At 42.9% G+C, this 26,490-nt stretch overlaps 1 protein-coding gene across 1 annotated transcript; it reads left to right on the plus strand.

The window, feature by feature from the left end:
- DNAJA3 (DnaJ heat shock protein family (Hsp40) member A3) lies at positions 1–26,106 on the plus strand. The gene is given in 14 exon segments (XM_038420181.2): positions 1–231; positions 1,721–1,857; positions 2,393–2,414; positions 2,417–2,475; positions 3,349–3,549; positions 3,842–3,994; positions 9,767–9,914; positions 11,102–11,166; positions 12,363–12,491; positions 14,541–14,656; positions 17,911–17,948; positions 17,951–18,007; positions 23,680–23,802; positions 24,847–26,106. Coding segments are annotated over 13 exon segments (1,422 nt in total). The 5' UTR covers positions 1–44; the 3' UTR covers positions 23,790–23,802; positions 24,847–26,106.
- Positions 26,107–26,490: the final 384 nt, after the last annotated feature.

The following is a 26,490-nucleotide window of genomic DNA, read 5'->3' on the forward strand; positions in this document are numbered from 1 at the left end:
GCCGGGCCGGGCCGCGCAGCCGCTCTGTGCCTCGGCGTCCCAAGATGGCGGCCAGGTGCTCCTCACGCTGGCTGAGCGCGGCGGCCGGGAGGAGCCGGGGCTTCGGCGGAGACACGCGGCTGCTGGTGGTGTGGTTGGGCCGGCGGCTAAGCACGGCCCCCGCCGCCTTCCCGTCCCGCGCCGGGCCAGGGAGCCGCTGGCTGACATTGAGCGCCGGGGTCAGCCCCGCGGGTGAGAGGGGCTGTGTCTGCGGGGCGGGGAATCCTAGAATCTCAGGGTTGGAAGGGGCCTCAGGAGGTCATCTAGTGCAACCCCCTGCTCAAAGCCGGACCAGTCCCCGATTTGTGTCCCAGATCCCTAAATGGCCCCTCAAGGATTGAACTCACAATCCTGGGTTAGCAGGCCAATGCTCAAACCACCGAGCTCTCTTTCCTCCACTCCCCCTCCCCCTCCCCCGTGCCTGAGGGCAAAGCTCGGGCAATGAGAGGGCAAGGCCAGGGGGGTGAGGGGTTCGGGGAATCTGTGGTGGGGGGGCGAGGCTGGGGGAATGAGGGGGGCTGGGCCGGAGGTGAGAGGTTTGGGGATCCAGGATGCCTGTGCTTGAGGGGCTGGGGGTGAGTGGAGGGGAGAGGAGTGAAAGATCCCGGCCCTGGGGGTGTCTCACAGAGCGAGGTTTTTGGTGGCCTAGCGATGCTGGGGACAGGTGGGAGGTGTTGGGGGAAAGAGGGTCCCCTTGTCTGTGTGCCGGGGTGGGGTGGGGGTACTTGATGGCCATGGCCCTGGGAGGCGTGCTCGGGTTGCCAGCCCTGCGACAAGGCCCTGTCATGCTGCTCTCCTGGAAAGAGCTGTGAGCTTCTATTCCTTACATATGGGTTCTGGGGTGCCCATCACCCTGGTCCTTGGGCTGTATTCTGTGGGATGTAAAGGTGGAATTATTAGCTTTCCAACAAGGGAAGCAGATTTGGTTCCCTCTCCAGTGAGGGGAAAGCTAGCCATTGTGCTGAGCAATCCAGCTTTCACCTTCATCCCAACTCTGGCAATTTGCTGCATCTTCCAATGGTACAAATTCCATAGGTCTGGTCCAGCCATAGCAAGGGAGAGCTCTGCTTCCAGCTTGTGTAACAACACTCCCTCCTCTAAGCATTTGGAAGGAAAGTGTTTTAGCTTGAGGGTAAAATAATTCTCAAAGGAGAATAGTAACACATTTTCCTGTTGACATAAATGCCCCGTTTGAATGTCTGTGACAAAGGCACCATTACAGAAACGCCCCCTCTCCCCCCAAAAAAAACACGAGTATTGCAACACTGTAAAGGAGGAGGCATTTGTGTGGAATAAGGTCTTCACTAAAGCGCTACAACAGCGCAACTACACTGTTGCAATTGCACCACTGTACAGGAAGACAAGCCCTTAGTCTAAATTTCAGTACGTCTTGGGATCTTCATCGGTTCAGTAACATTTTACAGCTCATTCGTTAATGCAGTTCAGTAACATTGAAGGTCAAAATCAAAGTAATGAAATTGTTTGTAATAAATCTGCACCCTGTTTACCTCTTACAGCTAAGGTGGCCATACATGGCTTGTGCAATTCCATGACACAGTTGCCTTGATCCTTAATACAGAATAATAGGCTGTGATCAATGGGAAATGGTCTTGGGAACATTGGAGGAGCTATGTGTTCTTTTACAATTCCTTCTGACTCCTTTTTTTCTAATTTTTCTTAGGAACTAAATGCTCTCCTTTAATATGTGCTGCCTCATTCATACCAGTTCTGCTTTTCTACGCCAAAGAAGATTACTACCAGATTTTGGGAGTGCCTCGAAATGCCACTCAGAAGGAGATCAAGAAAGCTTATTACCAGGCATGTATACCTAAGAAAAACAAAGAAATGGTGTCTCTTGGCTGATTGGCAGGAGGGAAGAGTCCCTTTCTTGATGGACTGTTTTTAAAAAAAAAAAAAATACACATGGCTTCCCCCCACCTATTAGAAAACCTTCTGGAAGCAAATTTTCAGTGGTAGCAGCAGTAAGATCATAACTGCCATTGATCTGACATTATTCCATATGTCCAGGACCTTCATGGAGAAAAGGGGTGTTTTCACCTGTATGTACAAGATAGCTGATCAGTCCACACCTATGCTTATGTGGAAAAGCTTTGCAGTACCATTTGTGAGAGGCTTTTATACCGATATAACAGGAAACTGATTTTTTATGTCCCTTATATGGGAAATGATATGGAGAGAGAATTACTTAGGAAATGCTTTTGGTCTCCTCTAATGTAAATGTTGAATGCTAGGGTCTGGCTAATTTTTTTTCCCCCCTGACATGGAAGGTGTTAAGTAGCAATGCTAACAGTGGACTTATTTTCCTCCTGTTTCTAATAATTCTTTTGCTTAGCTTGCCAAGAAATACCATCCCGACACAATAAGGATGACCCCAAAGCTAAGGAGAAGTTCTCTCAGCTGGCAGAAGCCTATGAGGTAATGTGACTGATGTGTACTCAGTTACCTACTGTGGTAGGGAGGGAACAATAGAACTACAGCTTAGAAAAATATATCTCCCCTCATCTCAGCTTTTCTGTAAAAGAGCTGCTATTATTTCATTGGTAACAAAGTATTGTTTTCTAGACTTCAGTATGTATGTGCCAAAAATGATTTGGATGTTCTTCAGTAAATGAACTAGCCAGAATACCTGACCGATTTATTCTAGGCATTTTTTTGGGCCACTCATGGGCCATTGTGCTGTTCCTCAATACAAAATGGACTGGTTGAAAAGCTGAGTACTGGAATGGACCTCTTAGTCAATAGAAAGACGACATAAGTGGCATCAATAATTGGCCTTTTGAGGATGGGGGATTTGTAGAACCCTGCTCCCTCCTCCCCAACTTTACTCGTCTTGACTGTCAAGCTAATTTCATTTGCTAGCTCCCATCCCACTTGTCTTCCATACTACAAGGTAAGAGATAATTGAAAGTCACTTTTGCTTACCTTCAAATAGTATAAAAACCCAGAGCTCCTGATCACTTTGCCTATACCTAATGTACTTATTTGGAAGCATCACAAGCTTATGAGCTTAACTGTGCCATCCAATGTATATGTGAGAGAAACAGAGTGCTTTTCTTCCATGGTGTTCAATTTCACCTTTGGCATTATTGAAGGTATCGAGCTGTCCTAATAAAGGGATTGAAGTTGGGATTCTGTAGTAGTTTCCAGTATTTTGCTGGTGATGGATGTAAACTCTGATTGACCTTGGAATGAGCAAATGTCTGAATACTCTTATCTAGTGGCAGCCATGTTGCTCCAGTTCTGTACTGTGAGAGAGTCCTGATGGTACTATGCTTTCCTTCCCCATAGGTGTTAAGTGATGAAGTGAAGCGAAAACAATATGATACTTATGGTACAGCTGGCTTTGACGCTGGCTCAGCGGGTGCTGGACGTCAGTATTGGGGTGGTGGTCCCACCATTGACCCAGAGGAACTTTTCAGGAAAATCTTTGGGGAGTTTTCAGGATCCCCTTTTGGAGATTTTCAGGGTGTCTTTGACCAGCCACAGGAGGTAAGGATAATACATGTATACATTGTGCTGCAAAGACCTTAGCCTCTGGGTATATATAATGAAGATGTTACTGCTTCCTAAACTGAAATCTGAGAATGTCTGAGTATAGATGGTTAATGAATCAGGTGGGCCCCCTCCTTCTCCAGTACTGTGTCTGTTAGCATTTTAAATGGTGTTCCAATCACAGTCTGAGTGGAGACCACTGGGTTTTTTAATTACAGTGGTTTCAGTTTACTTTCAGCCTATCAGCATATAGATTACAACTGCAATTCCATTCCTTTCTCTTATCTAGTACATCATGGAGTTGACATTCAATCAAGCTGCAAAAGGTGTTAACAAGGAGATTGTGGTGAATATCAATGACTCTTGTCAGCGGTGTGATGGCAAGGGGCATGAGCCTGGTACTAAAGTGCAACACTGTCACTACTGCAATGGCACTGGCATGGTAAGTGCTGTTTTAAAGTGTAACCCCGGTTTTCTAATGCTCTTTGTCATTCTTGTTTTCAGGACAGGTTAGCTATTTCCTTACTCAAAAATGTCTTAAATCGTCAGTAAATAAAGAGGTGATTAAATGTAGGCTTTGATTTCAATTTCTGTGTATCTAAATGTGTGCTGCTAGAAGGGGCCAGCTCACCAGTCTTGGAGAGCCAGAAACAGATTCACAGAACAGAGGCCACTTGGGCAGTGTCAGTGCAAGCCTTTCCCATGCTGTTTCCCTGTGTGCTTCCATCCTTGAGGGATCGCCTGTAGGGTTGATAGGGTAGTTCAGTTTCCAGGACTTTTTCTAAGATTCACAACAACTGGACCAAGTAGGTTTCAGAGTAGCAGCCATGTTAGTCTGTATTTGCAAAAAGAAAAGGAGTACTTGTGGCACCTTAGAGACTAACAAATTTGTAGTCTCTAAGGACCAAGAAGAGTGTCTGATGTAGATATTTGTCCTTATGATTGAGATATAAGTATTACTTTTTCACAGAGACCAGTAACAAATGTGAACCACTTTTGGTTTCTATTTGCAGAAGCCAGCCAGTGTTCTGAAGGTATTCTGAGAAACTCATTCATTGCTTTATTTATTAATGGTGACCTCCAAAATAAAAATTGGAGAAATTGTGATGAGGATTAAATATACTCAGTCAATTCAATTTTATTCCTAACCAATTCTTGCTTTTTTTCTCCGAAACTTAAAATAGCCATGTGTCAGGGTGCTGGATGCTATCTAGTCACCTGTGAACAAGGTGTTAAGTCCAGCTCAGTTTTTCCCCTCTTCTTTCAAAATGTTCATGGGAAGGAATATTATTGACTGCTTGGGAAACTGGGAGGAGAGGGGAGGTGTGGGAACCATCCATTTGGAAGGGCTGAGTTTCACACAGAGGGATTATACAACTGAATTGATCCCCAACCTGGGGGCAGATTTTTGTTCTTGGTTTTTGAATGTTACCTTATGTTATAAATCTTGTCTTTTGAGAGACCTTGTTGACTCTAGTTTTTTTATATTGAATCATTTCTGTAGTTTACGATGAGCTGGGCTCAAATGTTTGCTTTACATTTTGAGGCACTGTTAATCTGTATAGTCTGCCACATTTATGTATTCAGTGTTACTCTCTCCATGATAGGTTTCAGAGTAGCAGCCGTGTTAGTCTGTATTCGCAAAAAGAAAAGGAGTACTTGTGGCACCTTAGAGACTAACAAATTTATTAGAGCATAAGCTTTCGTGAGCTACAGCTCACTTCATCGGATGCATTTGGTGGAAAAAACAGAGGAGAGATTTATATACACACACAGAGAACATGAAACAATGGGTTTATCATACACACTGTAAGGAGAGTGATCACTTAAGATAAGCCCAGGTTTCAGAGTAGCAGCCGTGTTAGTCTGTATTCGCAAAAAGAAAAGGAGTACTTGTGGCACCTTAGAGACTAACAAATTTATTAGAGCATAAGCTTTCGTGAGCTACAGCTCAGAGCTGTAGCTCACGAAAGCTTATGCTCTAATAAATTTGTTAGTCTCTAAGGTGCCACAAGTACTCCTTTTCTTTTTAAGATAAGCCATCACCAGCAGCAGGGGGGGAAAGGAGGAAAACCTTTCATGGTGACAAGCAAGGTAGGCTAATTCCAGCAGTTAACAAGAATATCAGAGGAACAGTGGGGGGTAGGGTGGGGGGGAGAAATACCATGGGGAAATAGTTTTACTTTGTGTAATGACTCATCCATTCCCAGTCTCTATTCAAGCCTAAGTTAACTGTATCCAGTTTGCCAATTAATTCCACTTCAGCAGTCTCTCGTTGGAGTCTGTTTTTGAAGCTTTTTTGGTGAAGGATAGCCACTCTTAGGTCTGTAATCGAGTGACCAGAGAGATTGAAGTGTTCTCCAACTGGTTTTTGAATGTTATAATTCTTGACGTCTGATTTGTGTCCATTCATTCTTTTACGTAGAGACTGTCCAGTCTGACCAATGTACATGGCAGAGGGGCATTGCTGGCACATGATGGCATATATCACATTGGTAGATGCGCAGGTGAACGAGCCTCTGATAGTGTGGCTGATGTGATTAGGCCCTATGATGGTATCCCCTGAATAGATATGTGGACAGAATTGGCAACGGGCTTTGTTGCAAGGATAGGTTCCTGGGTTAGTGGTTCTGTTGTGTGGTGTGTGGTTGCTGGTGAGTATTTGCTTCAGATTGGGGGGCTGTCTGTAAGCAAGGACTGGCCTGTCTCCCCAAGATCTGTGAGAGTGATGGGTCGTCCTTCAGGATAGGTTGTAGATCCTTGATGATGCGTTGGAGAGGTTTTAGTTGGGGGCTGAAGGTGATGGCTAGTGGCGTTCTGTTATTTTCTTTGTTGGGCCTGTCCTGTAGTAGGTGACTTCTGGGTACTCTTCTGGCTCTGTCAATCTGTTTCTTCACTTCAGCAGGTGGGTATTGTAGTTGTAGGAATGCATGATAGAGATCTTGTAGGTGTTTGTCTCTGTCTGAGGGGTTGGAGCAAATGCGGTTATATCGTAGAGCTTGGCTGTAGACAATGGATCGAGTGGTATGATCTGGATGAAAGCTAGAGGCATGTAGGTAGGAATAGCGGTCAGTAGGTTTCCGATATAGGGTGGTGTTTATGTGACCATCGCTTATTAGCACCGTAGTGTCCAGGAAGTGGATCTCTTGTGTGGACTGGTCCAGGCTGAGGTTGATGGTGGGATGGAAATTGTTGAAATCATGGTGGAATTCCTCAAGAGCTTCTTTTCCATGGGTCCAAATGATGAAGATGTCATCAATGTAGCGCAAGTAGAGTAGGGGCATTAGGGGACAAGAGCTGAGGAAGCGTTGTTCTAAGTCAGCCATAAAAATGTTGGCATACTGTGGGGCCATGCGGGTACCCATCGCAGTGCCGCTGATTTGAAGGTATACATTGTCACCAAATGTGAAATAGTTATGGGTCAGGACAAAGTCACAAAGTTCAGCCACCAGGTTAGCCGTGACAGTATCGGGGATAGTGTTCCTGACGGCTTGTAGTCCATCTTTGTGTGGAATGTTGGTGTAGAGGGCTTCTACATCCATAGTGGCTAGGATGGTGTTTTTAGGAAGATCACCAATGGACTGTAGTTTCCTCAGGAAGTCAGTGGTGTCTCGAAGATAGCTGGGAGTGCTGGTAACGAAGGGCCTGAGGAGGGAGGTCTACATAGCCAGACAATCCTGCTGTCAGGGTGCCAATGCCTGAGATGATAGGGCGTCCAGGATTTCCAGGTTTATGGAGCTTGGGTAGCAGATAGAATACCCCAGGTCGAGGTTCTAGGGGTGTGTCTGTGTAGATTTGTTCTTGTGCTTTTTCAGGGAGTTTCTTGAGCAAATGCTGTAGTTTCTTTTGGTAACTCTCAGTGGGATCAGAGGGTAATGGCTTGTAGAAAGTGGTGTTGGACTTCCTGGACACTACGGTGCTAATAAGTGATGGTCACATAAACACCACCCTATATCGGAAACCTACTGACCGCTATTCCTACCTACATGCCTCTAGCTTTCATCCAGATCATACCACTCGATCCATTGTCTACAGCCAAGCTCTACGATATAACCGCATTTGCTCCAATCCCTCAGACAGAGACAAACACCTGCAAGATCTCTATCATGCATTCCTACAACTACAATACCCACCTGCTGAAGTGAAGAAACAGATTGACAGAGCCAGAAGAGTACCCAGAAGTCACCTACTACAGGACAGGCCCAACAAAGAAAATAACAGAACGCCACTAGCCATCACCTTCAGCCCCCAACTAAAACCTCTCCAACGCATCATCAAAGATCTACAACCTATCCTGAAGGACGACCCATCACTCTCACAGATCTTGGGAGACAGGCCAGTCCTTGCTTACAGGACAGCCCCCAATCTGAAGCAAATATTCACCAGCAACCACACAGCACACAACAGAACCACTAACCCAGGAACCTATCCTTGCAACAAAGCCCGTTGCCAACTCTGTCCACATATCTATTCAGGGGATACCATCATAGGGCCTAATCACATCAGCTACACTATCAGAGGCTCGTTCACCTGCGCATCTACCAATGTGATATATGCCATCATGTGCCAGCAATGCCCCTCTGCCACGTACATTGGCCAAACTGGACAGTCTCTACGTAAAAGAATGAATGGACACAAATCAGACGTCAAGAATTATAACATTCAAAAACCAGTTGGAGAACACTTCAATCTCTCTGGTCACTCGATTACAGACCTAAGAGTGGCTATCCTTCACCAAAAAAGCTTCAAAAACAGACTCCAACGAGAGACTGCTGAATTGGAATTAATTTGCAAACTGGATACAATTAACTTAGGCTTGAATAGAGACTGGGAATGGATGAGTCATTACACAAAGTAAAACTATTTCCCCATGGTATTTCTCCCCCCCACCCCACCCCCCACTGTTCCTCTGATATTCTTGTTAACTGCTGGAATTAGCCTACCTTGCTTGTCACCATGAAAAGTTTTCCTCCTTTCCCCCCCTACTGCTGGTGATGGCTTATCTTAAGTGATCACTCTCCTTACAGTGTGTATGATAAACCCATTGTTTCATGTTCTCTGTGTGTGTATATAAATCTTTCATCTGTTTTTTCCACCAGATGCATCCGATGAAGTGAGCTGTAGCTCACGAAAGCTTATGCTCTAATAAATTTGTTAGTCTCTAAGGTGCCACAAGTACTGCTTTTCTTTTTTCTCTCCACGATGAAATCATATTTAGGGCTTTATTGCAGATAGGCATCCTCTGCCTTCTCATTACAAGGGTGAGGTTTAGTAGGAGAATTAGAGATTTGGGCTTATGTGTGAAACAGATTTATAAGGCTGTGTGGAGATGCACATTGTGTGTCTTGGATTGGAATCAGATGGTTGAGATGCATATGGTCTTCCTAGCTCCTGTTACTGAATTGCAGCTGAATTTTTGAGGTGAAAACTCTCCAGGCTCTTGCAGTCTAAGTGTACTAGTCAAATAAGGTGCAACCTTTCCACATAAGACTGTGCTTTGTATCCTAAACTTCACCTTTTAATAGGTTATTGGGGTTGTGCATGAATGATATTGGAAAGAGGTCACAGTTAAGTTAGGACTTCTGTTATCACAAAGCTTCTGATTGACCAGAGATCTCTATCCACTTCAAGCTGTTAAGAGTAGTGGTTTCTTTCACTGAATAAGAGATTTTGGGTATGCTTCTCCATTGCCTTGCATCTTGGGTAGTGATTTTATGACTGTGTGTTGTGGGTCTGAAAGGCTACCAAATCGTAATGGGAAGTTTTGCACCCACTCTTCACAGGTGTACGTTACTCCAGAAGGTGCAAAGCAGTGGAGAATCGGGCCTTCAGATAGGAAGGGCTTTTCTTCCCCAATCTTTTCTCAAGGCTTCCTTCTTTCACCCACTTCCTCTGACACCCAGAGGCGGTTACTGACAGCATGAGCACTTTCAACTGGCAATCTGGAAACAAAAGGAGATGTACATTTCTTGGTGGGTTAGACCTGGTTGAGGCACCTAATCTAGCTCCTCAGGCCATAGTTTGACCCACCACTGTTACCCATATCTCACAGTAAGGTAGAATACATTTCCTTAGATCAGGTCATGCTGTGCATGTGTTGGACCATTGACTTAACAGGGATTGGATTTGCCATTGGAGATGTTTTTACAGAAATAGTAATACTTCTACACTATCAAAGAATTCCTCAAATTCCCCCTTTTTCTTCTTTTGCTAGGAGACAATAAATACAGGCCCTTTTGTGATGCGTTCTACATGCCGGCGTTGTGGAGGTCGTGGTTCTGTTATGACAACACCGTGTGTGTTGTGTCGTGGCTCAGGGCAAACCAAACAGAAGAAGAATGTGATGGTCCCTGTACCAGCAGGTCAGTTTCTGTATTTGCATGCTGGCCATGTATCTCTTCCCATGTGAAACTCAGCTGAGCGTGTATCTTGCCTCTAGAGAATGGCTGGCTCTGTGGAGACAGTGCTCAGACACAGCAGTATTGAGAAACTTGTCTGTATCAAATCTGTCTTAAGAATAAAGAGCACTGACGGCTAGATAGCTCAAAGGATTAGTAATAAGATACAGACCTTTTCATCTCTGGGTGATGGCTTCAGGATGGTGGTAGCTGAAAACAATTACCATCTCATGGCTGTTTGGCCTTTGTGCAATGAATTTCTGGGTCTTACTCTATTTCCTAGTAGAAAGATGTCTAAGGGTAAAATTTTCAAAAACACTTAATTGCCATAAGTTTCACTACATGCAGTGTTGTTGTAGCCATGTTGGTCCCAGGATATTAGAGAGACCAGAAGGGTGAGATAGTATTTATTGGACCAACTTCTATTGGTGAGAAAGACAAGCTTTTGAGCTTACACAGAGCTGAAGAAGAGCTCTCTGTAAGCTCAAAGACTTGGTAAGAGAGACAACAGAAATTGGTCCAATAAAAGATACCACCTCACCCTCCTTGTCTCTCTGAATTTCACTTTTGAAAATTTTACCTTGGATCACAAATGCACCATCTCAGTTGTCAACTCAATAAAGAATATTGAATGAGTGTTGAAAGAACTCCCCTCCCTCCTAGAAATGGTCCGATTGTCTGGGTAGCAGCTTGCATTGTCTCTATCTTTGCAGATAAATATAGTATGTCAGTCTCCAGTGCCTCTCAATCGTTTACCTTTCACCAGCACTGAATTCGCTTACACTGAAGGGAAAAATGCAATTGAATTCAGCTTGAATTGAATTAAAGAGCTGCCCAATTGTGCTTGGCACTAGAATGAGTGCATCCTAGGATACAAACACCTGGTGACACCCTGCTCTTCAAATGCTGGGTGCTGTGGTCATCTGGAGAACATGAGTTACGCTGCTGCTGCCTCTATAGTTTCTGCCAGTAAATCCATGGTGTTTCTTCCTGGATGATGGAAATACTGCTGTGATGGCATCCAGTTGAGGCAGTTGTCGGTGTTCAGGTATTGGGTTAGACTAGGAAGGCTGTAGGTGCTTTGGCACATAAGGTGTAGAGCATAATATCAGACAAACAGTATAATATTCGTGTCCTTGTTCTGTCTGCAGGTGTGGAGGATGGACAGACTGTTCGGATGCCCGTAGGGAAAAGAGAAATTTTCATTACATTCAGGGTATGTGTGACAAATGACTGTACACTGCTTACATTGGATCATCTTCTGTGAAGAAAGGGTAGTGTCATCTTACTTCAGTGTAAACATGGAAATTGGACTGGAGGGTCATCTTGCCTAGCTGAAGTGATGTTAGCCCTTCCAGTTTTCTGAGATTGTGAAAGGCCTGCCCCATACCAAGTGGTAAAATATTATTTAGCCTATTCATAGAACAAAAATGCACAGCTACATATAGAGAGATTGGACCTAGGATACAGTCTGTAGCATACAGGCTATCAGGGAAACTTACAAACCCTCTGGTAATTGGAATTCCTGGAAGTAATGTACTAGTATAGTATCAGCTGTCGCTGACACAAATGTTCTAAATCCCTAAAGAGACTGCAGGAATGCATTTATGAGCTATTGAATTTAGAAGTTAAAATGTCCTTTCTTTAAAAATGTGAGGTCACCGCTGATTTACATGTTCTTTGCAGATACAGTCCTGTACCCATGTGTATCATCTGTATCATGTCTCTGTACAGTAAAATTAAGAACCCTAGTGTTTGAAAGGATTTCGTTCTCTTCTGACCATTTAATTGAGGGCCTCTTCATTAACACTGATCTATCCCTTCCTCCATTTTTGCTTATATTCCCCTCAAGAAGGATTTAATAACCTCTCCAGAGCCTGTGAAATGCAGTCATCAACACTGCCGGAGAGGTACTTTGAAATACTGAGGGTGCTTCCTTCCCCTCTGCCGTTCCATTGTCCTATGAACTGGATAGTACAATCTCTTTTCTACTCTCTAAAGAATCTTTACTGGTGGTGATTGACAAGCAGTGAAGAGCACAGTGTCATTCTCAGATCTCAGGCTGAGTATGCAGCCCTACCAGTTAATTTTTTTCTTGTAAACTGAAAAATTGGGGGGAATTCATTGAAATAGGAAACATGAAACCTCTTAATGCCATTTTTAGTATCCTCCTTCAGAGGAGAGGCCTGCTCTAGCTATTAATATTTAGTGCCTGAGGTATTTGTGGTTACTATAAGAATAACTTTAATTTTGGATTTCCTGCTATGTAATTTTTAGGGGATGAGGGCAAGACTTTTCCTAAAATTATCAATATCAGTTTACAACAACTTTACTTGGTATTTTATCTTGGATTGATGCATATACTGTACTGACATGACCTGTGTTCATTACTCTTGAACTATTTGCTTTTAGGTTCAGAAAAGCCCCGTGTTCAGAAGAGATGGAGCAGATGTACACTCAGACCTCTTTATCTCGATAGCACAGGCAGTTCTTGGAGGTACAGCCAGAGCTCAGGGTCTATATGAGACCATCAATATCACGGTATGTGGTAAAAGTGGGTGGAATAGCTAGGAGATAACTTAGCTTGGAACAATAAGCAGCCATTCTTTGTTTACAAGAAGAGTGAAAAAATACAGGGCAGATTTCCTAAGGTTCAAAGTACCAAGACCTTTCTGTTCTAGTCTTAGGCCTCTTGAGTACTGACTGCCATGTTGCAGGGGTTCTGCTTGGCCTCATGTATGCAAGGGATAATTCCCACTTCCCTTTCTTCTGCTTTTGCATAAGCGCTCAAAGGGCTATGAGAGCTGCTGAAGAGAGACAGATCATTGGAGAGGTCGGTCAGGCTGAATGCTGGCATGGTCCCCAGGCTGGGAAAGTCCTTGACTCTCCTTTGGGCTAATGTTGCTAACCAGGTTTTGTGTATATATGATTCTCTCCTGCCTGTTGCTGTGTCTTGTTTCTGCTCAGTTATCCTACCAGCTTGTTAGATTTTGTATTTACATAGCCCTTTATTCAAGGAGGTGATGTTCTGCACATTGGGGCTGTGCGAATTAAGTATTAACTGTTCTATGCATTGGAGAAACGAGGTTCAGAGGTTGACTACCCCATGATGTCACAATAAATCAATAGCTGGGCTGGGAATAAAACCCAAGAGTCTTGACTGTTCTTTGTTATAAGGACTAGACCACACTGTGGCAGGGCTCAGTGATAAGTAATATACTAGGTTTAGGAAGGGTGTACACTTTAAGCTTTTGCTGGCACACCTGTGTCAGTGAGGGGTGTGTGATGCTTAGACATAGCTGTGCCAGCAAAAGCCCCTAGTATAGACCCAGTTACACTGGCAAAACTGAGCTTGTTTCAGTGTAAGCTGCATCTAGGAGTGCAATGCCTGTATAGCAGGGGTAGTCAATTATTTTTGTCAAGGTCCAAATTTCTTGGTTAAGGTATAGTCAAGGTCCAGACTCCAGAGAAACACTTTTCACACCGCAGGTTCCCTGTTCAATAAACAGATACAATGCTGTGCATTAGTAATGTGCCCCATTGCACTAAAAATATAAGCATTAAATGAAAAATAAAACCGAACCACCGTATAACCTGAAAATAACCTCCAAGAAAGATGATAGCTCAAATTAAGCAAATAAGGAATTAAGGAGAACCAGTCGATCATTAATCCACAGTACAATGTATTGGAGATTGCATTGTGAGGGAAAGAGAAGGTAAAAATAAAATGTTGATGATAAGTAAATACAAAAATTTTGTGGCCTGTTCAAAAGCATCTGGTGGTCTGGATTTGGCCCACGGTCCACTTATTTACTACCCTTGCTGTATAGTATAGTGATATAGCTGTACCAGCAAAGCACTTCCAATGTATATCTGTCCTTAATTACACCTGTCCTTAGTAGGTAGTTCGCTTTAATTCCCAGTGTTGAATGCTTTTTCATTACTATTGAGTAATATCTGAGCACTACCTAATTATTTAAATATAGAAATAAATCCCTCCTCCCTTACTTCACAGTCTGCAGGAGGAATAGCTTGATTAATTTATAGGTAGGGTCCTACCAAATTCACGGACAGTGAAAAACTCGTCACTGACTGTGAAATCTAGTCTTTTGTGTGTTTTTACCCTATATTATATGATTAAAATATACAAAGTACACAGCGTTTTTCAAACTGGGAGTCCTGACCCAAAAGTGGTTCTCGGGCCTATTGTAGGGGGGTTGCGGTATTGTCATCCTTATTTTGCCGCCTTCAGAGCTGGGCGGCTAAAGAGCAATGGTTGCTGGTTGCGTGCCCAGCTTTGAAGGCAATGCCATCACCAGCACTACTGCAGAAGTAAGGGTGGCAATACCATGCCATGCCACCCTTATTTCTACACTGCTGCTGGTGCTGATCCTGCCTTCGGAGCTGGGTGCCAGCAGCAGCACAGGAGTAAGGGTGATGCGCTATGAACACATCTGTGAAATTTGCTATTTATGCTGTGAAAAAAGTGTGGTGTCTCTGTGATTTAAGTAGGCCTCTATTTATAGGTTTCCATGCTGGCACCTTGGTACTGCAGAGCAATAATAAACATATGGGTCTTTTTATTCATAGATACCGCCTGGTATTCAAGCAGACCAGAGGATTCGAATGAGCGGGAAAGGCATTTCCAGGGTTAACAGTTATGGTTATGGAGACCACTTCATTCATATAAAGATCAGGATTCCTAAGTAAGTGGAACGTCTACTAAGATTTGGAAAAGGAGTACTTGTGGCATCTTAGAGACTAACAAATTTATTTGAGCATAAGCTTTTGTGAGCTACAGCTCACTAACACGGCTGTTACTCTGAAACCTAAGATTTGGAAGTGTCTTGCAGAAATCTATAAATTTGCTGTGCAAAATGTGTTCTCAGGAGTGAAAGATCTTCACTACTTTATCGATGTATGCTTTGAGCCCTAGATAATGTAGTGAACAAACCAACTTCTTTTTTACTGTATCTTTTGTTGAACTGTAGGTTTTTCCTTTTAACCAAAAAACAGCACTGATTAGTTTATAGCTTAAATTACCATGCTTATGAGATCTTTACTCTAACATCCTGGCTGCTCTGAGCAGATATAAATGTCTCAACCAAAAAAAACATTGCCACTCCAAATACATTGATCAGCATGCAAGGCGCTGACCTGTGTGGCATACGGGGTTACATCCACATTGCAGACTTCTGCCAGCATAGCTATGTCCATCACGGGTGTGAAAAGGTGTGATCCTGGACAGACATATCTATGCCACTGTGGATACAGCTGTGCTAGCCAAACTGCACTTTCCCAAGTGTAGCTGATTTCACTCATGGGGATGGTTTTATTGTATCGGTACAAGGCGCAGCTTTACCATTATACCTGTGTCCATGCAAGGAGTGCTTTGTCGATGAAGTATACTGATATTCCTACACACAAACAGCACTCCTAACATAGACATAGCCTTAGATCTGAACAGTGCAGCAGGATCGCTGAATTTGTGGCATAGACCCTAAACTTACAAATCAGTACAGAATCCCTTGTTTTGTTTGTTGCCCCGAGATTCTCAGTGTGCCATTGATTTCCGTAGTGGCACCCTTTAGGTGCTCTGGGAAGCTGGAGGTTTTTCACAGCGGGTTAAGGATGACATATATGGAGGGCTTTTGTTAGTCAGGAATCTGTGGCATATGCGGCTTTAGGTTTTGATGCCAACAAGGCAATTGAGATTTTTGATGCTGAGTAGGGGATGCATCTCCTGTTTCTTTCACCATTTGGGACAGGATTTGAGATGACTTTACAACAGAGGAAAAGGAAGTTGGATTTTCTTATTCCCAGTAGCCTTTGTTAGCAACTAGCTCTTCTCGCCATTCTACCCCTCCCCAGTATCTGTCATTGCTGTACTTCAAATAATGAAGGATGGCTGCTCTTGCTTGATTCTGCTAGAATGATCAGCAGCAAAAGTTAATGTTTGTGATGTAAACTATCATTAGACTTACTACATGTTGTGACAAAGTTCCTCCTCTGCCTTGGTGGGTCCTGCGCTTATTGGTGGATTTTCTCACCTCAGAGGTTCACGGCAGCCTCAGTTTGGCCCCTTTCATGGCTGAAATCTGCCTTTCACTCAGTTAGCCTCATCACTGGCCAGCATGGGGAAAGGAAGAAGAACAATCCCTGCAGTCTCTGCTGATCCACCTAGTGGATTGGGGAATAGGACAGAGACCTTCCCCTCTGGTGGAACCCACAGTCCAGTTCAACTCCTCTGGTAACAAGTAGGAAGTTGCGGGGGTGAGGGAACCCGAACCTGCCCTCTACTCTGGGTTCCAGCCCAGGGCCCTGTGGATTGCAGCTGTCTAGAGTGCCTCCTGTAACAGCTGCATGACAGCTACAACTCCCTGGGCTACTTCCCCATGGCCTCCTCCCAACACCTTCTTTATTCTCATTATAGGACCTCCCTCCTGATGTCTGATAATGCTTGTAATTTCTCAGTCTTCCAGTAGTACGCCTTCTCACTCTCAACTTCTTGTGCCTCTTTCTCCCAGCTCCTCACATGCACACCACAAACTGAAGTGAGCTCCTTTTTAAACCCAGGTGCCCTGATTAGCCTGCCTTAATTGATTCTAGCAGCTTCTTGATTGGCTGCAGATGTTCTAATTAGCCTGTCTGCCTTAATTGTTTCCAGAAAGTTCCTGATTGTTCTGGAACCTTCCCTGTTACCTTACCCAGGGAAAAGGGACCTACTTAACCTGGGGCTAATATATCTGCCTTCTATCACTCTTCTGTAGCCATCTGGCCCGACTTTGTCACAATGTATATTAACACTCCCTTTTACATGAATAGCATAGTTGACAACTCTTAAAATCGTTTCAGGCTTCCTGCAAATTCGTACACGAATGCATTGGTTTACACTCCCATCACGTCTGGAAAGTTATTGTAGCCATAAGGATTAGAGACCTAATTTAAAAACAAAAACAAACCCCTGAAAGATAATTGTGGCAATTAAAAATAAATTTGAAGTTATGTGACTATTCTTGAGGCTGCATAGGTCCCGTGTTTACTGAGAGTTACTCTATGGAATCCAGAGTATGTATACCTTAGAACAGCGATACTCAGACTGAGGCTCGGGAGCCACAAGTGACTCTTTAATGTGTCTCCTGCAGCTCTATGCAGCACATGATATTAAAACACTGTGTGATTTAATTACTAACCAATCAAAGATATTAATCAGTCAGGATGCTTTTACTGTGTTATGAACCAATTAAGTTATCAGCTTGCACTAAGTTATTAACTTATTTGCTGAGAGAAAATATATACTCTCTATAGAAAAACTAAATATTTCCCCTGTCCTACTGTTTAAATATGAGTATAGAGTACTAGAGTAAATGAAACAATGAATTCACAGTACTGTGGCTCTTTTGGGTAGTGTTGATGGCTAATTTGGCTCCTGAACCACTGAAGTTTGAGTATCATTGCCTCAGAAGGATGAGTTTACCTTCCTGAGCTTTTAAACCTGTTCTAAGGATGCCTAGACCTCTAAGCCATCCTTATAAGCTTGTTGCAAGGTAAACTTTAAAACTTGGAAAGTCTCCTGTGTTTGTGTCATGCACTCAAGTGGGAACTCCATTTCTTGAGTGCTCCTCTGCTAACCTGACATTCTGATGTAGGTTCCAGTTTGAGTCTTAGTTTTAACCCTTTAAAATGTTCGACTTATTCTTTTGTAATCAGATGAAATACAGTGACTAGAATCTTCCCGGTTCCCCTAGAGGTTTCCATTAGCAAGGCATATTCCTTTCTCAGGTTCTTATTTTAAGAGGGTCATTGGGATTCTGAAGGCATCTGAGTTATATTAGCTTTGCATTATCAGTAGGAGCCCTTCTGTGTGCAGGTTGGTGGGAAGCTGAGTTTGGGCTGAAAAGGTTATCTATCCCTAAAGTGAATACTGACTGAGATAGCAACACTGTACTCTGACCTGCAGGAGGCTGACGGATCGCCAGCGAGCCTTAATGATGAGCTATGCGAGGATGAGACGGATGTGGAAGGGACAGTGAATGGAGTCACAAATACATCTGCTGGTAAGCTGTGTGTGATGTACATTACTGCTTCTTTGGTGACTGGCTGTGGGAATGTATCCTATAGGTAGGGGAGGGACCAGGCCTAAGGTGGCTTTTGGAGCGCTTGTATGTGCATAAGCCTTTTTTCACCTTGTCTGAGGCTTCTAAGTGTTTTTTCTATTTTAAAGGTAACTGTTGTTAGTGTGGTGTTAATGGAGTTTAATACAGTAAATGGAAGCAGTAGCCTCTTGCCGGAAATCATTAGTCTTTCCCTCTCTCCCTAGTATTTACTGTGCATATAGGTATGCACTGGTGGCATGAGTGGAGAGCCCTGTTATCTTCAGATGCTTCTGTAATGCAACTGAATTTTGCAGTGAGCCTTCATTTCCATTAAGAAAAGGAGAGTACTTGGGCATCTTAGAGACTAACAAATTTATTAGAGCATAAGCTTTCGTGAGCTACAGCTCACTTCATCGGATGCATTTGGTGGAAAAAACAGAGACTGTTTGGTTGTATGCGGAAACTGCCAATCTGTCCTGTCTAGCAGGGCAGAGCAATTTAAATAATTGATATTAATCCTAATTGTATCACTTAAAAAAAGGTACATTGATTTAAATCAGATTGAGCCTTTGTTAAATTAAACTGGATATTTGTGTTTCAGTTTTAGATTAAATGTATAAGGAACTAAATTATAAAGGCATTTTAAAATGGCACTATGGGTAGGATATCTTATTTGAATTTTACAAAAGTGCTAAAGGTGCAAAACATTGAAAATTAAAGCTTGATCCTGCAAACACTTAAGCAGCTACATAACTTTACTCACATGGATAGTGTATTTACTTCACTGGGACTCCCCGTGTGCTGAAATTAAATCCGTGCATAACTGTTTGCTGCATGAGCAGCTAAAGTTGTATTTTTATATAAAACTTTGTTAGTGGCATAAAATCTGTCACTTCAAATCAAAATTGCTTCAAGTCTTAACAGCAAACTAAAAGTTGCTCAGTACACTAAAAAAGTTCAAAATTTTTTATTCCCACAGGCCACATTTTTTCAAAAATAGGAGCCTAAAGTTAGGCATGTAAGGGTGAGATTTTTCAAAAGCTCCTTAGTGACGTAGGAGTACAGTCCTATGACTTCTCACAGCAAACCCTGATGGAATATAGGCTGGTGAAGCATTTCCACTTGACTTGAGGAAGTTCAGTATATTGGAAGAGGGTTACTGGTTTATCCATTTTGTTTGTTTGTTTGTTTGTTTGTGATGGTCTCACAATAAGCATGTTAAATGAGGCCCTTGGCTTGCCTTTTCAAGCATGGATGAGCATTTGACGTGAGACTTATTAGAAGAAAAAAAATCTGTAAAACCTGATGTTACAATTAAGAAACTAAGGAAACAAATACAGAACATCCACTTTTTAGCAATTTAAGAGTAAAAATGGCATGGAAGTAAAGAACTAGCACTATAAATCTGAATTTAAATCAGAAAATCTATTAAATTTTTTTTAAATCATGATTTTTATCCACCTTGTGGTCTAGCCTTCCTAGCAGAGTTTATAAACACAGTATCCCAAAAGGGTGTTCTTACTCACAGGAAGTGGATAGTGTGGAGTACAGTACAACTGAGGGGAATTCCACCGCAGGGTCGTGTTTCACTACCATTGCATCAGTCTGACTCTGACTTCTGGAGTAGACTTGAAAGGTGGACTGCAAAAAAAGGTGCTCTTTCTTTGTTGGCCAATTTATGACATGTAAAGAAGGCCTGAAAAGGATTTCATGAGTTTTTTCTACTCATTTTTTATTATAGAAATAGCAGAAATAGCCAGATTCATCTCCTTTGTTTTTGCTGGAGGCTGTTCTCAAAGAGCCAGAGAACTGGGCTGGAAACTTTATCAGGCTTGTGTATGTGGGGAAAGTTTTACTAGTTATACTGATATAATTCAAGCAGTATAGTTAAACCAGTTATATTGGTGTAACTCCTGGTGTGGACACTTATTCAAGTATAAGAGTGCCTTTTTTGGTTGTCTTATGTTGCTTTGGAAGGGATTTAAGATAAATTGGAAAAAAAAGCCACATATAACTATCTGTTTAAATTCACACTTTACCTTATAGCGATAAAACTTTTCCATGCAGAGAAGTCTTTAGTCATTCAATGTAAGGGTGATGGTGGGAAATCTTTTACCAAGACATTTTTCCTACCTGTTACGCAGACATTTGAGTTAATGGATATTAACAAATGAAACCGTCCATTTTTAACAGTCTCACAAAAAATTCCTTCCAACCTCCATTGTTCAGGTTTCCCTCCCTTGGTACTTGTAATGCTCCTCATGGAGCCATAAAAAGAGGGTCCACACATCTCAGTTCCTAACATAGAAAACACTTTTCAGGTCTTCCTTATACTTTGTAAAGAATCAAAAACGGCACAAACCTATTTTTTCCGGATGTGGTTCTGCATCAGCCAAATCAAAGTTCCCAATTTCATACAGCTTTCCATTGTTTTAGGCCCTCTGATGAAGTGGCAGGGTGGCTCACTCCAACTGCAACAGAGAACACCATCAATACTCAGCTCTTTCTTTCCCATATATCGTATTTTTATCAGCAGCACTGCAGAGAGTTGGCTTTTGGTGGCAATCTTTATCTGGCACCTCATGTTCACAGCCCTTTTGGGTGCCTCAGAATGTAGCAAACAAAGCATATCTTAAAATAAAGACAGGCCCAGTGACTTCATATGTACACAAGTCAGTAAGTTCCCTACACAGTGTGGTTTTTATCCTCACTGCTTAAGATATTGATATCTCTCCTCTTGATCTGCACACTGATGGAGGAGAGATTGCAGGTCTAGTGAGTTGGTTCCCTCCAAATGCATGTGGTGGCTTTCCTAAGGATAGGTCCAGCAGCTGACTTTACCTCCACTTCCTCTAGCTGAACTTTCCATCCTCTTATTTACTGTATGGTACAGAAATCCATTGGAAAAATGAGCCTTGTCTCTGATACATGGGTAATCGTTTTTCATTTATGGTAGCATCTGTCACGCTTCAAGGCAACTGCACTTGTATTCCCGTTGTATGGTCCATCAAGGGCACCCACACTCAGGCCGCTGGGTCCCCAGCCATCACACCCCTCACTCACTCCCAACTGGGTTTTTCCAGGCCGCACAGGTCCCTGCCTACACTGATACTCCCAGTAAGCAGCCTGCCTGTCCAGGCCAGTGTCTGCACTTTGATTTCTCTCCGAAGGCTGTGAACAGTGTGATTGCAACCAGTCACACATTACCACACAGTGCTTTCTAAGCAAGCACATTAAGGTGAAAACATATTAAAACAATTAAAGAACCTACACACATGTGGAAAAGCTTACCAGAGACCACCCCCAACTCCAGCCTAGGGCTTGAGTAAGGAGTCTCCATCAAACCCCACACAGGTTTTTGTGTGGTTACAGTTCATAAGGCCTCAGCTCAGAACAAGCGCCTGCAGGAATAGTTCAGTTTTTCCTTTTTACAGCCTGGGCCTTTGATCTTGTGACTCTGGGAACAGGTAACCAGCGGACAACGACCCTCTCCTCAGGGCAAACCTTCTGAAGGCGGCGTGATGGGGAACTTAAATCCCCCCCCTTTCCCTGAGGTTATATACAGTCACAATCCCCGATAATACACAAACCATTCATTTAATACAGTGGATCCCAAAGCTACTTAATTCAATAGGATTATAGCAGTAAATTGGCCTGTCTGTCACAGGGCCTTGCATTCAAAAACTAAGCACTTGAAATCTTGCATTTTTTCAGTGATGTTGCATATGAAATTACCTCCTTTTGCATGTCAACCAAAGAGTAGGGGAGGCAGGCAGGAGACATTAGAGCAGGAAGACACTCCAGTGCCTGTTTTTATTGGTCCATTAATATACACGAGTCAGGTAAATTGAGACATAACAGCTCTCTTGAGCAGGGACCGTCTCTAATGTGTCTGTTTAGAGCTAGCACAAGGGGGCCCTGGCCTCTAGATGCTACTGCAATACATATAATAAATAACAAATCAAGTGGCTAAACAGTGCATGGCCTGCCTGAAAAAAGCACCTATGCTGAGTAGGTGTGCAGCTGAGGGAGGCCATGTAATGGTTTTGTCCTTCTCCACCTGGGCTGTTTGGTGATGGCATACTGCATGCAATTAGTTACTAATGGGAAGTGTTCTTTGATAGGCATGGCATGGGATACTCCAGTATTTCCCCAAGTGTGAGGTAACTCCTTGGGAGAGCACCAAGTGGGACCAGTTGACAGGCAGAGACCGTCCTTTTGATCTGTTTGTGCAGCACCTAGCATAGTGGGGTTTAGGTCCATGGATAGGGCTCCAAAGTGCTATGGTAATACAAACGAATACTTTTCCAGCCTCGATTTCATTTAGAAGTCTCTAGCTCTCTTTGTGGGAAACCTTCAAAATGCGACATGAGTGACACCGATGCAGCAACATCGGCCCAAGTTACTGAGATCCTGAAAGGATAGCCCTGAGGGGGGAACTTTCCCATTCATTTCAGTGGCTGCTTGCTCAGATACCAGTGACAATACTTTTAAATGTAACATTGCTAATTGTTTTGCTGCTCATCAAACCATTTGCGAAAGAAGAGGAAGGATCTTATTACGAGGATCTACACCAAAATGAGGGGTGCAGAAGATGTAAAGCATGAAAATTGATAAGTTTTTGCCTTGTTTTCCTGAAGGGGGCCCCAGCTATCAAAAGTTTGGTAAAAAGAGGGGTACACAACAGAGGTGAAGGATGCAATAGATAGGTGGAAGAGGAGATACCACTCTCTGGTGCTTTTAAAGAGTATCCTTCACAAGTAAGTTACGGTGTTTCAAAACAACTCAGATTATCAGTATTAGGGACACCTGAAAGCTGCAGCAAATATGTGTTTTCAGTTCAGTTTTAAATGCAATGACAGACTTTGTATCCTAGAGTAATTGCATCAATCTGTAATTTATATGCAGGGAGTTGACGTGCACAAGTCTAGGAAGAGCAATGTAAAGAGAATATGTACTTAGATTGCTGGACCCAGGAGGCTGTACTAGTGACACGGAGGAAAAGCTAACCATAAATTAATCAGAGCTCTGATAGTCTGTGTTGCATGTGGCTTACTTGCTCTCTGAAAGGATCATTCACACTACACCCTGGTGCTCACACACAGCATGTTGCCTGTTGTTACTAAAAGTTCAACTAACTAATGATTTTGTGCCTCTTATCTACTAATATCTGTTCACATTTGAAACTTGGTTGGCATATAATAAACTCTTCTTAAATCTGGAGTGTTTGAATGTCAGTGGGCTGGAAAGTGGGGGTGTGGGGAAGAGGGGAATGAGTGTTACTCTAGGTTAATGCATTTATCTTTCACCTCTGGGGCCCAGATTTTTCACTTTGATCATAAGTGCAAATTATAGTGCCTGGTCTCATTGCATTCTCTCAAGCCACTGCCAAGAGATGCAAAGGAGGAACAGCAGGTGATTCGTGCAGTAGCAGATCTGTGCAGGGATGTTGACACAGCATCTGCTCACATGAGCACTGACTAAAGCCAGGCATATTGTGTTTCAATTCACAAGCCCAAATTTATTGTTTAAAATAGTTCCATAACCTTACCTAGACTTCTGAATGCTGTTCCAAGATGTGTGGTGATTGGCACAGGTTGAAGCGTACCCTGATAGCTGCTGTTTATGTCTAGGTGGCAGGGCCATGGATAGCTCTGAAGCAGGCGAGGATAGGCCTGAGGCTGAGGCGGGGGAGAACAAGGAGGGATTCCTTACCAAACTTAAGAAAATGTTTAGATCCTGATATCTCACCTGAGGTAGGAATCCTCTTGTACTTTACTGATTGTTCTTTCCTCATGTTAAGCAGAACATGCATCTCTTGGGAGTTAGATTGGAGAGGAAGCAAAGAAATTACATTGCTTTTTACTTAGCCTCAGGCCTTCCAGCCATCAGTATTAAAACCTAGTCATTTTATTTTATCTCTAAACAATAGCAGAACCCAGCAGTGTAGGGTTAAATTTCATTGTAGCTTCTAACTAAGCAGATATGCAGGATAGCTCTGTTTAACGCATGACTCTACTCTGAAAAGTGAAAATAGCCCTGACTTAGTCCCCAGATCTGCTCCTTGGGTGTATTCTGAGAAAGATCTGCTCACTGTCACTGAGACAAGTTTATAGCTTTTAATCCTGCTAGTCAGCATAGCTAGAAGATGCAAATCATCCTGCTGCTGATGCACAAGGAAAAACAGAATAAAGCTTGCCTTGTTTGTTGCTGACAGCTTGGCAAGCCTATTGAAGGCAAGGGGATTGCACAAATGTCACTGGGGGGGGCACAGTTGGGCCTGTCGAGCCTTTAATATTGGTGAGGAGTGCAAGGATGGAATCTGGAACCTAGTTTGACTCAGTCCCAGCCTGAGTTTGCAAGACTGGCAGTTGGTGCGAGGGGAATTTCTTCATTTATAAACTGAGAAAATTAGATATAGAAATCCATGATGTGCAATCGTCACGGGACCCCAATGCCATTTTTAGTCAACTCTGAATAGAAAGCACACTTTAAACACCTTGTTTGTGAATGTAACAGAGCAGTGCACATGGTAAGAATACTTGGACTCCAGAACCTTGCAGTGCAGGCTGAGGATTCCCAGCCTCTGAGGCCCAGAGTTTGTCTCCCTTTTCTTACTGAGTTAAGATTTCTTCCATGTCAGTTCCCAGGGACTAATGAAGTGTGATCTCGGCTAAAGGGGGAACTGCTCCTTGTTACTGTGGCATTTGCCAACAACCTTTGAGCGCTGTGTGACATTGTTAGGCTTGGACACGAGTAATTCATTAAATGCTAAATATTTTCCCCATCTTTAACTCCAGGGAAACGTTCTACTGGAAACTAGGCAGTGGGAAGCCGCAGTAGATCATTCCTCCATCCTGGGGGGGAGTCATTCTGTCTTCTGGCTGTGAGCCTTGGAAATGAAAGGATGTCACTTAGCAGCAAACTTACTGCCAGCCAGCAACGCCATGAACCACAGAGGCACCAACAATCACCAGATCATGAGGAATTAATCGCCTTAGGAAATGGTAACACAGGCATCTATAAAGGTTCTAGGTTTCCTAGTGCTGCGAGCTCATTTGGATCCTTCTGGCCCTATTTACAGAATTAAAACTTGCATTATAATTTAGAGCTAAATGTGGTGGAAATTTTAATGGTAAAAATAATTAAAATTTTGTTTCCAGTGGAAAATGAAACAGTTTGCTGTACTGAGCTTTCAGCTAGCTGGTGTCCCACTCAGCATGCAAATGTCTTGACAAGCCCATCCACTCAGTCACCTTTCTTCAGTGCTAGATCTGCTTGGTGCATCCTTTTCTAGAAGGCTTGGTTTGTCAAAGGCCATAATCCTGTCTTTGATGGTAAAATCTGATGAGAAGAGGACTTGGCTCTAGACTCATGTAATACATTTTCTTAAAGAGGGATATCTCACTTCTGCTGAGATTGAGTAACAGTGAAGGAGCATAATTGCATATGGCCCCCCAACAAGGTGTGAGGATGGGCATGGCTTTCCTTGTCGGGTTAGCCTCTCTTACAGACAACATTGATTAGAATCTGTATTTTGCATCAACTCTTCCCTTCCTCTCTGCGGTTAACTACAGGTAGCAAAAGAAGGCGCAACATTGCTGTTTCTAAATCAGTACAGCTGTCTCACCAGCTCTTATGAAAAGTGCTGGGGCTGTCAATTGTTACATTACAACTTTGTCCTGTTAGTCTTCAGAGAAAAGGGCTTATATATGTTGATGGTGATACAAGCAAATGTAAATGATCAGCCTCTAAGAATCATTGTTTTATTTTATATAGGTGTAAAAATACAAATGAATTAGTTTACACTCTACTGCTGGAATTAAGCACTAGTGAAGAGTATTTTTATGGTTATTGCAGCCTGCCTTTTAGTTGAATACTTTACAACTACCAACAAGCCTAAGTGCTAGGAATTGACCAGTTAAACAGGATTTGTCTAGGTACATCCCTTCTTAAGTTGCTAAAATAAAGCACCTGTTGCCTCCTGATTATACTGTCTGTAAAGTGATCTGTATTGATGTATATAAGAAGATCTACTCATAAAGATATTTAAAACCTGTTGTGTTACTTTCCCCTTCTTACAAACCACCTGAAAGGGTACTTTGGACTGCAGGCTCTAAAGCGGTTTTTTTATTTTTAGTCCAGATGCTGTGGGAGGGGAAAGGTACCTGTTGCTCAGAGAAGGGGATTGGAAAAGTGTTTCAGAAAGAAGTTCCAGCCTCTTTCTTTACTCTGTCCCTACTGTCTTACTGCTAAGTAGTGTAGAAACAATGCCTAAAATACTTAAAAAGAAAAGGAGTACTTGTGGCACCTTAGAGACTAACAAATTTATTTGCGCATAAGCTTTCATGAGCTACAGCTCACTTCATCGGATGCATGAAGTGAGCTGTAGCTCATGAAAGCTTATGCTCAAATAAATTAGTTAGTCTCTAAGGTGCCACAAG

Source organism: Dermochelys coriacea, chromosome 10 (genome assembly GCF_009764565.3).
Source record: "Dermochelys coriacea isolate rDerCor1 chromosome 10, rDerCor1.pri.v4, whole genome shotgun sequence".
Classification (NCBI taxonomy): Eukaryota; Metazoa; Chordata; order Testudines; family Dermochelyidae; genus Dermochelys; species Dermochelys coriacea.